The sequence below is a fragment of the Mesoplodon bidens genome, assembly GCF_964165515.1.
Source record: "Mesoplodon bidens genome assembly, chromosome: 10".
Classification (NCBI taxonomy): domain Eukaryota; kingdom Metazoa; phylum Chordata; class Mammalia; order Artiodactyla; family Ziphiidae; genus Mesoplodon; species Mesoplodon bidens.
The window spans coordinates 85,220,308-85,235,783 of NC_138172.1; the positions used below are offsets into that span (position 1 = coordinate 85,220,308).

Sequence of the window (15,476 nt, forward strand, 5' to 3'; positions counted from 1 at the left end):
CCTTCTGGGCTTCAGCATCAAGCCTCATTTATCCTGTTTCTCCTGATTTCATTTGTCTTTAACCCCCCTTCTTCTCCCCAATTTTTCCATAGTCTGATTCCAGTGGAATATTACAATTCTTTTACTAAGTGTTTGGTATGGCTTTCTGAAATTATAAATGAAAAACTGCTATCAATCACCAAAAAGTCCGATTTTATTTTACTTATTAAAATGGCTTCTCATATAACAGTTTGCATGAACTGAGGATAAAAGATTAACACCGGCATTTAAAAAAATTCTTTTTTAATTTTTATTCTATTTTGAAGTGTAGTTGATTAACAAATGTTATGTTAGTTTTCAGTGTACAGCATAGTGATTGAGTTATACGTGTATCTATTCTTTTTCAAGTTCTTTTCCCATTTAGGTTATTACAGAATATTGAGCAGAGTTCCCTGTGACATACAGTAGGTCCTTGCTGGTTACCTATTTTAAATATAGCAGTGTGTATATGTCAGTCCTCAACTCCCAATCTATCCCTCTCCCCTACTCTCCCCCCTCTCCCCCCTCCCCCGTAACCATAACTTCATTCTCTAATTCTGTGAGTCTGTTTCTGTTTTGTAAATAAGTTCATTTATATCATTTTCTTCTGGATTTCACATGTAAGAGATATCATATGATGTTTGTCTTTCTCTGTCCGACTTACTGCACTTAGTATGATAATCTCCAGGTCCATCCATGTTGCTGCATATGGCATGATTTCATCTTTTTAATGGCTAATATTCCGCTGTATATATGTACCACATCTTCTTTATCCATTCATCTGTTGATGGACATTTAGGTTGCTTCCATGTCTTGGCTATTGTAAATAGTGCTTCAGTGAACACTGGGGTGCATGTATCTTTTTGAATTATGGTTTCCTCTGGATATATGCCCAGGACTGGGATTGCTGGATCATACGGTAGCTCTATTTTCAGTGTTTTAAGGAACCTCCATACTGTTCTCCATAGTGGCTGTATCAATTTACATTCCCACCAACAGTGTAGAATGTACTGTTGGTGGGAATGTAAACCAACCTTTTCTCCACACCCTATCCAGCACTGATTATTTCTAGACTTTCTGATGATGGCCATTCTGACTGATGTAAGGTAATATATCATTGTAGTTTTGATTTGTATTTCTCTAATAATTAGCAATGTTGAGCATATTTTCATGTACCTCTTGGCCATCTGTATATCTTCTTTGGAGAAATGTCTATTTAGGTCTTCTGCCCATCTTTTGCTTGGGTTGTTTGGTTTTTTGATATTGAGCAGCATGAGCTGTTTGTAAATTATGGAGATTAATCCCTTGTCGGTTGTATTGTTTGCAAATATTTTCTCCCATTCTCTGGGTTGTTTTTTCGTTTTGTTTATGGTTTCCTTTGCTGTGCAAAAGCTTTTGAGTTTAATTAGGTGCCATTTATTTATATTTTTATTTCCATTACTCTAGGAAATGAATCAAAAAAGATATTGCTGAGATTTATGTCAAACAGTGTTTTCTGCCTATGTTTTCCTCTAAGTTTTTTAGTATCCAGTCCTACATTTAAGGCCTTTAATCCATTTTGAGTTTATTTTTGTGTATGGTGTTAAAGAATGTTCTAATTTCAACACCAGCATTTTGAGGTAGCTATAATTAATATTACATTGAATATAAATGACTCCTTGAAATGTTATTTTTTTTTGAAACTTGATCACAGCTCCTTTTCTGAAAGATGGCTCTGAAGAGAACTGTTGATTTCCAATATAATTATTTCCCAGTTAATTGTGAAGCATTACCCTGCAGATGTTACTTGCACCTAATTTTATTTTCCTTCTGTTACAGCAGAATCCTTTTAATATTTCTAAATGATTTGTCTAACATAGTCCAGAATAGTATTAAAATATAAGAAAAAGTCTAACAGTAACTACTATTATTCCACTAAGAAACAAAAACTATCCAACTAAACATACTAGCAAATGTTAAGCATCTTCTGAGTTTAACAAGACTGTTTTCCCCTTTGGCTTTATAGTGAATTTTTGCTTTCACTCAACATTGAAACCACCTCACATTCTTAGATCCCCATTTGTCATTGTTTGGTAATTATTTAATGGGCTGCCAAAGTTAGTTTACACTTAATGGAGATTTATGCGTTATTTAAAACTTATATTGCACTACACGTAGTAGCATGTTTTCATTAGATTTTATATTTCTTCAAAAATATACATTTTTTCATAATCTGGAACCACTTCCTTAGCCATAGATTTCTCTTTTCCTTATATATCTAAGAGGATGGTAGCTCATCGATGACTCTTTTTCCCATTTATCTTAGTCCTCACTGCTTTCTAGGTTCAATTTAAGCAATTTATATTTTTCCAGAAACGCTTACATTTCATCAGTATTTTTAAATGTGTTAACATAGCTTTTCTAAAACTACGTTTTTGTAATTTTAGAACACTTCAGTTCTATACATAGGTTTGCGTATACGTTTATAGACAAGTGTTCAAAATTTAACTTGGCAACTGTTTAAGGAATTTTTAAATTATAAACATGTAGATTTTTGTTCTCTGTTGTGTTTGGAAATTGATGCTTTCGTTTTCGTACAAAAATTTTGTGTTTGGCTGCTTTCTTATCTGTCAGTCGTCTCTGTGGGTGTTTACTCATAGGCAGTGCTAAAGGATCAACAAACTATTTTGCTTCATTTTCAGTGGTTAAATCTGTTGAATTCAGTGCTTACTATTCCTGAATAATTGGTGGTAGAAAGCTGCCTTGTCACATTACTTACCCACTCTAATATTGATAGTATTTTACCATAAAAATGGTATGTCTTGTTTGAGATTTATCCTACACACTATCAACCTGTTTGCTGTTTTTCACGTAATTAGCTGTCAAGTATGTCTTTTATCTTTTGGCTTAACATGTCATGATTAGAGATTTCTGGATATGGAACTGTCCTAGAACTCTTGGAAGTCCCTTGCTAGAGGGCACTTGAGAGAACAAGCCGTGATGCATGATTTGCTAGCTGCTTGGCTGACATTTTGTAGACACGCTCTCCAAACATGAGTTAAGCCAAAAGCTGCAACTTCACAAGTCTTTCTTTGCTTCTAATCCATTCATTTAGTCTAACTTTATCCTCCCTAAAGATCATGCATCTTAATTTTCTTGGGAATTGTGTTCGTCAGAACAATCCTAAATTTGCTCCTTTCCCCAAGGAGAATGGCATCTCCTCCAACCCCACCCCCATCCCGCCAGGAGCCCGCTAAAATGTTTGCTCTATCTACTCTGAAATGTAAAAAATTTATACCCAAGTTCACAACTTCTGTTGTAAAAATTTTTATGAAGTTAAACTGTTTCAGAGGTGTCACCGGAGCTAGATACTTTTCAGAGTCCAGAGTTCTATTAGCGTTAGGAGTTGTGGTGAGTTCTTTTTTGGTGCCACTCAGTCACTGCTTTGTAGTCTTTGTAAACCTAAGCTGTTTCTCAGTAATTACGAGCGGCTTTGGTTTCAGTTTGGGGCTTTTCTCCTTTAGACGTTCAGGATACTCACTTGGCTTTACAACTTGTGAAGTGTTACTTGCACTGGACCTTGTGGTGGTGGCTCCCGGTCTTTTGGGGCAGCAGCACCGCCTGGATGTTGGGTAGGACGCCACCTTGCGCGATGGTCACACCGCCCAGCAGCTTGTTGAGCTCTTTGTCGTTACGGATGGCCGGTTGCAGGTGACGCGGGATGATGCTTATCTTCTTCTTGTCACGGGCCCCACTGCCCGCCAGCTCCAGGACCTCGGCCGTCAGGTACTCCAGCACCGCTGCCAGGTAAACCAGTGCACGGGCCCCAATCTGCTCGACGTAATTGCCCTTGTGGAGAAGGTGGTGGACTCGGCCCACAGGAAACTGCAGGCCGGCTCTGGACGAATGAGATTTGGCCTTAGTACGTGCCTTACCACCCTGATTGCCAGGTCCAGACATTACTACAAGAATACTGATCTGTTATAACGGAAACAAACACCGTTAGGGCAGGTACAGGGTCTATTTATAGTCTCACGGCGGGTTGTGATTTACTATTTGATTGGCTGATACCCTTATATCCAATCAGAGAACCATACTGGAATCACCTCATTTACATACACGCCACTACCCATTATCCAATCAGATGTGAGCTGCCTAATACGTCATCTGAGCTCCGCGCATATAAATGTCACGCTTCAGAGGAGCAACTGCCACTGGTTTGCTGTTTTAGAGCTGTAGGTTAACGATGCCGGAGCAGAGTTCTAAGAGCAGTGCTAGTTCCGTGAAAGGCTTTAAGAAAGCCGTGACTAAAACTCAGAAAAAGGAGAAGAAGCGCAAGAGATGTCGCAAGGAGAGCTATTCAGTTTATATCTATAAAGTACTGAAACAAGTTCATCCGGATACTGGTATTTCTTCAAAGGCTATGAACATTATGAATTCTTTCGTTACTGACATATTCGAGCGCATTGCAGAGGAGGCGTCTCGCCTGGTGCATTACAGCAAGCGTTCGACTATCACATCCAGGGAGATCCAGACAGCAGTGCACTTGCTGCTTCCTGGGGAATTGGCCAAGCACGCAGTGTCCGAGGGCACCAAGGCTGTCACTAAGTATAGTAGTTCCAAGTAAAGAGATTCAGCCACCAGACGACTTCTGTAACCCAAAGGCTCTTTTAAGAGCCACTTAACTTTCTAGAGAGTTGTAGGCTTTTTTGTGTGTGTGTGGTACATGGGCCTCACTGTTGCAGCCTCTCCCGTTGCGGAGCACAGGCCCCAGACGCGCAGGCTCAGCGGCCATGGCTCACGGGCCCAGCCGCTCCGCGGCATGTGGGATCATCCCAGACCGGGTCACGAACCCGTGTCCCCTGTATTGGCAGGCGGACTCTCAACCACTGCGCCACCAGGGAAGGCCGAGTTACAGGCTTTTTACTTGGCTGCTCAGTGTATGTGGGCAGGCTTACTCTTAGAGTGAGCTATAGCTGTTATGCTAGTAACTTTGTCAGATTCACTTTGCTGTCTTTAGTGTGGTTAAGAAATACGTACATAACTCGTCCGTCTCACGTGACTATTAACCAGAATGATTTCCGGTGAAATCCCGGATCTCTTAAGCATATTAAAGAGTAGAGCTCTCTTGAGTTGAAGAGAGCTCCTTTAAGTCTGTCTTCAGAGAGGGTGGGCCGAGTGCCATGAGAAACGTGGCTTGCTCTTCTCTGAGGTATGTCCTGTTTTAAGTACTTTCTATCAAGAGACTGAAAGAGAACTGAAGCTGTGGAAAGACAAAGAACATAGGCAAGTTCAGCATGGGAGTGTTAAGGCTGCTTTGCTTCCAGTCTACATTTTCTGTAGTGTGTGAAAATTCTTCCTATGGATCAGGTTAGGTGCCCTACAGCTGCTGAGATTTCGAGTCCAATAATTCCTTGGTCTGGTGATGTCATCTGTACATTATTGGGGTGTCTAAACTAGGCTGTTTGTTAAAAACAGCTTTACATTGGAGTGTGGAGGTCTTGCCATATCAAGTAATCCATATTGGAGTCAAGCAATCTGGCTAACCACAACCGACTGGCAAACAGAAGTAACACTGACTGAATTTTGGGGGGGCGTTACTTTTCTTCCAAATTATAATAGGATCACTTGCATTTTGTTTTATGAGAGGATCATTAAATTGGTGTTTGTGTCCTATATTACTGGACTCCAACACTAACATGTTCCAAATTGGGTCATAGGGTGTTTATCAAGTCAAGGGACTTTGGGTGCAAGATCTACTCTGTCACGATCGTCTGGACTCTTAGCAGACAAGCATTAAAAAGTGACAAATGACACTGAAATTAACATTTAAAAAGATGAAATTATTACTACTTCCCACAAACCAGTAGTTTAGCTGGACTCAATTCGTTAATTTATATTTTTCATTCTTCCCTTTTAAAAACAAGAATTCGTGCTCATGTGTGTCTGCCTTACAGTTAAAAAATACTTTAGTATCATTTGGTAGAATATGTATACTAAAACCCACAGGAAAAAAAAAAAGTGCCCTACATTTCTGCACAGAAACAGCCCCTACAAGAGCCTCTGAATATCTTAACTGGGAATCATCCAAGGAGTTAACAGATGGGGCATCTGTGCCACATTGTCTGGGAGGGGAGGCATCATCTCCAAGCAGGGGTCCCAGCTGCCCTCATAAGATCTTGTGAAACAGCAGATGTCTGTATAGCTACCAAATCCTTGTCAACTCTTGAGTTGAAAAGCATGCAGTTTTTCCACGCTGGTTTTAGCCTTAGCAGCATGTGTTTAGATTCACCCATTTTGTTATGTGAACTAAGAGCTTGTTCCTTTTAATGGTTGACTAGTATTCCATTGTATGGATAAACCACAGTTTGTCTATCCATTCATCTAATGAAGGGATCTTAGTTGCTTCCACTTTTTAGCTGTTATGAATGAATTCATAACTATTCACATGCAGGTTTTTGTGTGGACATAAGTTTTCAAATCAGTTGGGTAAGTATTACCAGGAGCACAGTTGCTGGATGGTAGGCTCAAGAGTATGTTTAGCTTTATAAGAAACTGTCAAACTGTCTTCCAAAGTGGCTGTGCCATTTTGCATTACTACCAACAATGAATGAGTGTTCCTGTTGCTCCATATCCTCCTCAGCATTTGGTAATGTACAATATTTTGGATGTTATCCATTCTAATCGATGTTTAATATCTCATTGTTTTAATTTGCATTTTCCTAATAAATGATATTGAGGATCTTTTGGTATGCTAATTTACCATCTGTAAATTTTTTTGGTGAAGTGTCTGTCCAGTTCTTTTGCCCATTCTTTAATTGGGTTATTTTCTTATTGTTTAGTTACAAGCATTCTTTTTTCTATTTTCTTGGACACAAGTCCTGTTTCAGATAAGTGATTTGAAAATATTTTCTCCTAGTCTGTGGTCTATTTTTACAGTATCCTAGCAGACGTTTTTAATTTCACAAATGTGTGGTAGAAATATAATGCAAGCCACAAATACCGATCACATATGTCATGTTAAACGTTCCAGTACCCACATAGCATTAAAAAAAGTGAAATTAATTTTAATCATATATTTTGTTTAGTCCAGTTTATCTAAAATGTCAATGTGTAATAAGGGTTAAATTATAATAATTTACATTTTTAAAAATTAGGACTTTGAAATTCAATGTGTATTTTATACTTACAGCATATCTCATGCAACATTTCAAGTGCTCAGTAACCACATCTGGCTAGTGGCCACCATATTGGACACTGTAGCACTAAACTCTTTCTCTAGGCAACCTAAGTCATACCCTTGCTCTAAATACCTACAGCAGATGATTCACGAATTATATCTGCAATCCAGGGCTCTCCATGAACTGCAGACCAGTAACTGCTTACTTAATATCACCATCCTGATGGTGCTCATCCATCTCTAAAAATTTCTCTCCACAAGGGTTTCCAATGTATCCTGACAGACCTGTTTTCATATTCCAATGTTCCCTATATCCATGGGGCCACCCCAATCACATGGTTGTCCAAGCCAGAAATGTATTTTTTCCTTGATAGTACCTCTGTTCAACCTCCATTTCAATCTTTTGACAACATATGGAGATTTTATTTCCTAAATATTTTATTATTATCTGACTTCTTTTGTCATCTCCACTGCCAACATTTTTGTCCAAGCCCCCATCATCTCTCACCTGGGTTACTGTCTCTAACTAGACTCACTGCTCCTAGTGTTTTCTTTCTAAAATCCACTCTCCACACAACTGACAAAGTAATCTTAGATAAGAAAAATATTGTCACTAACCATTAACTGAAAGTTAGTATTTCTTTCAGTTTTGAATATAGTAAATAGACCAGTCACATTATCTATACCTGTGACTTTATTGCCAATGAAAACCATAGTTACAGTCCTAGCACTTAACCATGGTTACAGATATATCAAAATATTGTTTATGCTCATCCCAACCTCAGAACATTATAATTTTGATCTTGCTATTTGAAGCACAAAGAAGCACAAATATTACTGTATCAAACAATATTTTTAAAACTGTTTCAACCTGGCATTGTTTTATTATTAAAATTCATATTTTACTTTATGTATTTAGAAATTTATTTTAAGAAGATGTGTATAGGATCAACTAGACTTTCAAAGAAATCCATAATACAATAAAAGCTAAGAACCCCTGTTTAAGGATTCCAGAAAATACCTTACATATAAAGTAGACTAGAGACAGATGATATAAAAATCAGATGGCAGAATTCCACTAATAATCCAGTTGGGAGCAGATAACTGAATATTCCTTGGCTGTTAGACTGATTCCTTCATCAAGGATGCCAATTCTACAGCCACAGGATACTGGGGTTACTAGGGTATCCCACTCAATTCATGCATGTGTGTCTGCTGGACACATGCATCTTGATTATTATTGTTTTTATCACTGAAACAATTTCTCACATTACTTCTGCTAACCATCAGCCCTCTAGTGTGATTGGAGATGAAGAGCTAAAGAACTTGTAGTGGGTGAAAAGAACTTGTAGTGGGTCAAATGATGACTAACCTCTTCTGGAGAGTGAATTCCTCATTAGAAAAGTCCATTTATTAGTTTCCTAGGGCTGCTGCAACAAGTTAACAAACACTGGTTGGCGTAAAACAGAAATATGTTCTTGCACTGTTTTGGAGGCCAAGAAGTCCAAAATCACAGTGTCAGTAGAGTTGATTCCTTGTGGAGGCGCTGAGAGAGAATCTATTCTATGCCTCTTACCTGGCTTCTGGTGGCAGCTGGCAATCTTCGGTGTTCCTTGGCTTGCAGCTGCATCACTCCAATCTCTGCCTGCCTCAGTTTTCATATGGTCCTCTACTTTGCATCTCTGATGCCCCTCTCCCTTCTCTTATAAGCATACCCTAAATCCAGGATGATCTCATTTCAAGATTCTTAACTACACCCTATTTCCAAACAAGGGTCACATTCATAGGTGCCAGGGGTTAAGACTTGGACATGTTCTTTTTCAGGATACTCAACCTACTACACTTCTCAGATCCTAAGGTTTAGCTTAACATTGACTCACACAAAATTTACTTCACACTATCTGGATAGAAGTATTTTAGAGTAAATTACAGACAATACAAAGCTTTCCTTAGGCACCTTATTATCTCTCTCATTCATAATCAGCTGAAATGACCTTGTGTGTTTATATCTGCCTCACTAAAGTAGAAAGGAAACAGTGAGAGTAAGGACCTCCTCTCTTACACACCCAAACACACACACTCTCTTTCTCTCTCTCTCTCTCTATCAGTGAATGTTTGAAGAGTGAAGGAAAGGGAAACAATTTTTTAAAACCTTTTTGGAAAACAAAATAAGGAAAAATAACAAAATGCAGCCACTTGTCTATGACCAGCCCTGCACTGAAGAGCTAGCAATGTCCACCTGCCGGAACGATGCAGTAAGGGCTTGGTGTGATCTAGCTCCCTCTGGCCCTGCTCCTTGGGAGGGTTTCCCTTGCCCTGTAGACCTCAGAGACCCATCTGAGATGAGAATAGAAAGTCTCTTTTTTGAGGGCTACACCAGCTCTCTTTCTCCTTTTCTGAATTCAGAGGCACTGTGGTGGCTTTTGGGTAATTACAGCATCTGGGTTTCTAAACAGGCCTAGTTGCTCTGCCCTTTTTCCAGCCCTCATCTTACTGGCATCCATTATGTTCTCTGTTCTGTGGCACAACAAAACCACAGCCTAGAATCAGGGAAAGACAGCAAATATCTCTCCTGCTTCCATGGCAAATCTCAATTGGTAACCATTGCAATGATTTTAGGGTGAAGTTAACAGCCAGATGTAGCTTAGGGAGGGTAGCACCTAAAGGATCTGCTTTTCCCAGTTCCCAAACCAAACCTTATCATATTTAAAGCAGAGTCCTAACTTTGCTGTGGTCCTTTTCTCAGAAAATTCTGTCTTGCCAGTCCTTTATGACTTAGGGATTGAGATGTGGGTGGACAAACAGCACCTTTCTTAAACACTTTAACCTAAAAAAAACAAAAACAAAAACCTGTGTTTTCTCTGCTTTCATGAATTGTCTTGGACTAAAGCTTTACTCTTATTTCTCTGACATTATTAAAGTCTTTGAAGGTTGCAAACCCATCCCAACGTCCTGTGTTTGTCCCTCCTAGTTCCATAAAGCTGGGTCCTTGGTCTGCATTTGGTCTGCATCTCTGATGGAAGGAGAATTTGACCAACTGCTTTGCTGGTCGATAACAGTGATTTCCAGGTTCCCAATAGGAAGTGAAGGAATCTGCTTTTCCTAGCATCTCTCTCACATTAATGAAAATTCAGAATATATACAGAACTTGTGGGAATAAAGTGAAGCATGGCTCAAAGGAAAAATGATAGATTTAAATGCTGCTTACATTAATAAATTAGAAAGTGTAAATGCAGGCAGTCCTTCAGGTACTGTGAAATCTTAAAAGTGACTATGCAAAGCAGTCTTAATAATCAATGGGAAAAATCATGATTGTTCCATGATCTTTAAAATTTTTATCAAAACATTAAAAACTCACCATCTATCATAAATATAAAGGGAAGTGAAAAACTAATATTAAGGACATTGTAATTTTAAATATTAAAACAATGAGAATTAGTGTCATTTCTTTTTTAAAAACTTACCAAAAGTAGTTGAATGGTGCTTGATTTTTTTTCTTATCATGTAACTTATGATACAGAGTGAGTGTCCTTCCTATGCTTTGGTGAATTGTCGTGTTACTTTCTAAGTTTGGATTAGCTTCCAACATTTTATCCTTTGCATTTTTAATGCCATGAAATATCTCTGAGAATTCGTTTAATATGAAGTATTTTGCCAGTGTCACTTTCTTTGGAACTTCTTCCTTTTCATCACAACCATTTTCTACATTTATATCAGTTGGCCTTCACTAAGTTCCTCTGGTTTGCATAGCTAGTCTCTTCATAGCAACAGTGTCAACATTTCCCCGGTCAACTATTACTTCAGTAACTCTATTTACCTTCGATTCAAATTCTGCTTCCAGGGTTATTACTTTTTCTTGTCTTGCTGTACTTTCATCTTTTTGGCCAAATCCCTCTTGACTATTGATTTTTGTCATGTGAGTTTATCACTGGAAGACAAGGAGGCAACTAAACTACATACTTCCTCTTTTTGAATAAACTGAATAACGTGCAGTAACCATGCCAACAAATTTTGGCCAACAAATTTTAAAATAAGTGACACGATTAGGTCACTGATCACAGTGTGTATGTGTTATTTGTGCAGTGACTTGTGAACTAAAAGAGCCAGCAGTGAATTTTGTAGTTTATGCAATGACTCACCATGCAATGACATTTGAACTGTGTTTTTGGGCAAGTGGTGTTATTTAACTAAACTGTGGTAACTGAAATTACTTATATCAAAACTGTGCAATGTAAAGGTTGTCGCTATAAAGTTAGCATCCCACTAAAGAAGCTAGGAAAAACAAAAATAAAGTGAACTACTGGAAGCAGAAAGGCTAAATAATGGAAAATGGGGAAAAAATAATTAGGAAAAAGAAATCAGTAAAACTAAATTCAAGAGTAAAGAAATAGCAAATAAACAAACACAGTTAAAAAATAAAAGATTAACCAATAACCATTGTGGTTTGTGAAAAATCAGAAGACACAAGTACAAAATTTAGAATAATAAAGGAGCTGTAGTTACAAACACAGTGGAGGTTAAAATCATTAGAGACCAATTTGCTGATCTCTAAGAGAATATCTTTAAATAATTGTCTTGAAAAATATAATTTACCAAAACATTACAAATTATTAGCAACTCTAAATAGAAAAATTTCATTAAAGAAAAATAAAGATAATTGTCAAAGAACTGTCATCTGAAAAAGGGCACCAAGTACAAATTGTTTAAAAAGGAAGTTTACCAAAGTTTTAAAGAAAAGGGAATTCCAATGTTGTGCAAACAGTTCCAGAGTATTAAGAGGACATCTATCCTCCATATTATTTTTATGAATTGAATAAAAATTTGTACCAGAACCTGAACATGATTGCACACACAAAAAAGGGAAAAGAGATCAATTTAATTTATAATATTGAAGTATAAATTGTAAATGATCCATTGGCAACCAGAGATCAACAGAACATTAAATGAGTAACATATGATGCCCAAGCAGGGGGTTATATAAAAAAATGCAAAGATAACTCTTAAGAAGTTTATTTAAGTAACTCATCATAATATACATAAAGAGGGAAGGCCTATGCTCATTCTTCGGAGATGCTCAAAAGGCATTTTATAAATTTCAACATGCATTCTTAACAATTCTCAATAAAGCAGACATAGAATTCTTCATCATTGTATGATATATCTAATGACGAATAGTGCAGATCTTCAGCAAAGTAAGGGATAAAACAAGAATAGCCACCCTATTTAACATTGATATGAAGGTATGCGGCACTGAAATCACGTGAAAGGAATTAGAAGTGAACTAATTGAAAGGAAGCAGTGAAATGTTTACTATTTTCAGACATCATTGCAAACATGTAAAACCCAACAGAATTATATCAGAAAGCCAATGCAAAAATTAGTCAATTCAGTAAGATATAATAGGATATAAAAATGCACAAAAATCAGTACTTTCATATAAAACAAGATGCTGGAAGATATGAATTGGGAAATACACTATGTATGGAAACGAAAACAAAATACCTAGAGCTAAATGTAATAAATATGCCACACATATTAAGTAAACTGGTCCACATCAATCACATTGTCCCAATTTCCCTTCAGATGAATGACTCAAGCAGCATCTGGGACTAGGCTCAGTTCTAGAGAAGGGACGTGAGAGGAAGTCCTCCTCCTCTGGGGAGGCTTTCATTTGCTCTCAATTGGAAACCCAGGGAGATAGACTGTCTTCCTACCACTACTTGGACCTGTGTGAACACTTGGAACTGTGACCAGCATGAGGGTGTAAAGCCAGGGTCGGGAGAAGAACAGTAAGACTGCAGGGCCTTGGAGCCTGGGCTCTGATCCATGATTGTTACCACTGATGTTTCCTTAATGCTTGTCAGCTGAGTGGATACCAGGTGGTTCAGTAATACAGGACACCAACACCTTTTTAAATGATTCATCATACAAAACACCCACAAATGATCACACCGTAATTTATAGAAGAAATCAAGAGTTTGAGTTACTGTTTTCTAGTTAATTGTGGTTAGCCAGATTGCTGGCTTCCGGTGAGACAGAGAGCAATATTCCCACATCCCAGGTCAACATGCCCTGGACAACGCAGGTCACCAGGGCAAAAAGACCCCAAGTTGAGGACCTCAAACCACTTGAGCTTTCAAACAACTTCGCTGGCTTACAGAATCCATATTTTTCAGACACATAAGTAGAAAAAAAACAGGTTAATTTACAGCTCCTTCACTCTAAGAACACTTTCTACATGTATTAACCATAAACTTTCCTGTAAAAAGCATTTTGAAGAATTTTTTTTTTGCCGCAGTTGACTTCTGAAAGACCATTGGAGCCTCATGGGGGCTTCTATATCATAGAAAATCAGACAGTAAGTTACAAACAGCAGCTGAGTACTAAAGTTTACAACGTAAGCATCCTACTTATGTTTGAGTCCACAGCTCTGTCAGTATACGTGAGTGGCTCTGAAAAGAGCCTTTGGGTTAATTGGAGCAGTACTTTGCAAGCTTACTTGGAGGTGGTATACTCTTTAACAGCCTTCATGCCCTCAGACACAGCGTGCTTAGCCAGCTCTACTGGCAGCAACATGCGGACGATCATTTCAATCTCCTTGTACGTGATAGTCGATCGCTTACTGTAGTGGGTCAAGGGGGACGCCCCACTCTTAATACGCTCTAAGGTATCAGCGACGAATAAATTCATGATACTCCAGGCTTTCGAGGAGATACCAGTTTCCAGGCGTACTTGCTTCAACACTTTGTAGATGTAAACAGAATAACTCTCTTTTCTGCATCTCTTGCGCTTTTTTCTTCCGTTCTTTCGAGTCTTCGTTACGCTTTTCTGAAACCCTTTCTTAGAAACACCAATATTTCTTGAAGACAGCTCTGCCAAAATCAGTCTTAAGCTCTGTAGCGTTAACAGCTCTAGCATGAACAACTCTAACGACCCCATTACCGCCAAGGAAACGAAGCCACTTCCTCGGCGGCAAGGGTGGTATTTATAGGGGCAGCATTCAAGTGACGTGTGGAGAGGCCAGTATCTGATTGGATATCTGGGACTGTAGTATGTAAATGAGGTGATTCCCGTGAGCAGTTCTGATTGGATGGCCATCGGCCAATCAGAAAGTAAGGCAACCCTACCGTCAGACTACAATAGGCCCAGTCGTAGATGTTACAGCTTGCTGTACTGGCGTCGTGGCTCCCCAATCAACATGTGTGTGGGCGTGGGGAAAAAAGTGATAAAACCCCCAGTAAAGATAAGTCTCGCTCATCCAGAGCAGGCTTGCAGTTTCTGGTGGGTCGGATTTATCGTCTGCTTCGCAAGGGTAGCTATGTCGAGCGCCTTGCGGCTGTTTTGCCTGTGTATCTGGCAGCAGCGTTGGAGTCCATAACGGCTCAAATCTTGCAGTTGGCGGGCAGTGTCTGTTGCGACAACAAGGAGACGCACATAATCCCGTGCCACTTGCAGCTGGCAGTCCGTAATGATGAGGAGCTCAACAATTTGTTGGGTGGTGTGACTATCGCTCAGGGTGGCGTCTTGCCGAACATCCACGCCAAGCTGCTTCCCAGGAAGACTGAGAGCCACCATCCCAAAGTGCAGAGAAAATAATCCAAGTGGAGGTTACCCGTGAGCAACCTAAACGTCTGGTGAAGGAAGATACCAAAGGCTCTTTTCAGAGCCACTTAAATTATCATTGAGGGCTGTGCCTGGGCTGTCTGAATCTGTGATTGTGACGTATTCCAAAAGTAGGCTGCCAAAAAGATCCGTTAACCGTAACTTTATCATGTTGATTCTAACACGTGAGGCTCTTTGCTGCTTTTTTATTACTGAAGGGCAAGTTCATGGGCCTCCAAGATGCCTATCGGGTGAGAGAAGGAGAAAGAGCAAAGCTTCAGCATTTCTAATACCCTTTTTAAGGCTCATTTTGATAAGTATTCGTGATGCCTATGGTTTAACACGTGCTTAGAAAATGTTTCTTAACATGTAATGTCCATCAAAAACCTAAATGGCACATGTGGGGAAGGGATACTAGTGTCTCACTAGAGGTAGGAGTGTGACATGGCATATCATAATTGGAATTATTAGGGAGTTTTTGTCAGATCTTTCAGATGGTTTCATTTGATCTGTATTATAAACACCAAGAAAAATTGGAAAGCAAATGAACAGGTAGGCTGTCATAAAGTTACAGAAAATTCAGCAGTTTGCCTTATCTCAAGGAGAAAGTGTCGCTGGTTATTTTTTTAAAGTCATTGTTAGACACGTGAGAGCTAAACACATAAGACATACAGCAGCAGGTATGAAGTACAGAGTT

At 38.9% G+C, this 15,476-nt stretch overlaps 5 protein-coding genes across 28 annotated transcripts in view; 3 read left to right on the forward strand and 2 right to left on the reverse strand.

Moving 5' to 3' along the window:
- Nucleotides 1–15,476, forward strand: part of SLC17A1 (solute carrier family 17 member 1) — a 269,472-nt gene that overhangs the window by 108,676 nt on the left and 145,320 nt on the right. The gene's annotated exons all lie outside the window — the stretch shown is intronic.
- On the reverse strand, nt 2,999–3,967 carry LOC308623162 (histone H2A type 1-A-like). The gene has a single exon (XM_081245195.1). It carries the CDS (start codon nt 3,955–3,957, stop codon nt 3,562–3,564), a length of 396 nt encoding a protein of 131 aa, XP_081101321.1. The 5' UTR covers nt 3,958–3,967; the 3' UTR covers nt 2,999–3,561.
- On the forward strand, nt 4,224–14,395 carry LOC308623164 (histone H2B type 1-A-like). Its single transcript, XM_081245197.1, has one exon. The coding sequence runs from the start codon at nt 4,244–4,246 to the stop codon at nt 4,622–4,624; it is 381 nt and encodes a 126-aa protein (XP_081101323.1). The 5' UTR covers nt 4,224–4,243; the 3' UTR covers nt 4,625–14,395.
- LOC308624327 (histone H2B type 1-A-like) lies at nt 13,673–14,116 on the reverse strand (the record flags this gene model as incomplete). The annotated part of the gene is made up of 1 exon (XM_081247411.1): nt 13,673–14,116. The coding sequence occupies one exon, from the start codon at nt 14,114–14,116 to the stop codon at nt 13,673–13,675; it is 444 nt and encodes a 147-aa protein (XP_081103537.1).
- On the forward strand, nt 14,333–14,773 carry LOC308624328 (histone H2A type 1-A-like; the record flags this gene model as incomplete). The annotated part of the gene is made up of 1 exon (XM_081247412.1): nt 14,333–14,773. The coding sequence occupies one exon, from the start codon at nt 14,333–14,335 to the stop codon at nt 14,771–14,773; it is 441 nt and encodes a 146-aa protein (XP_081103538.1).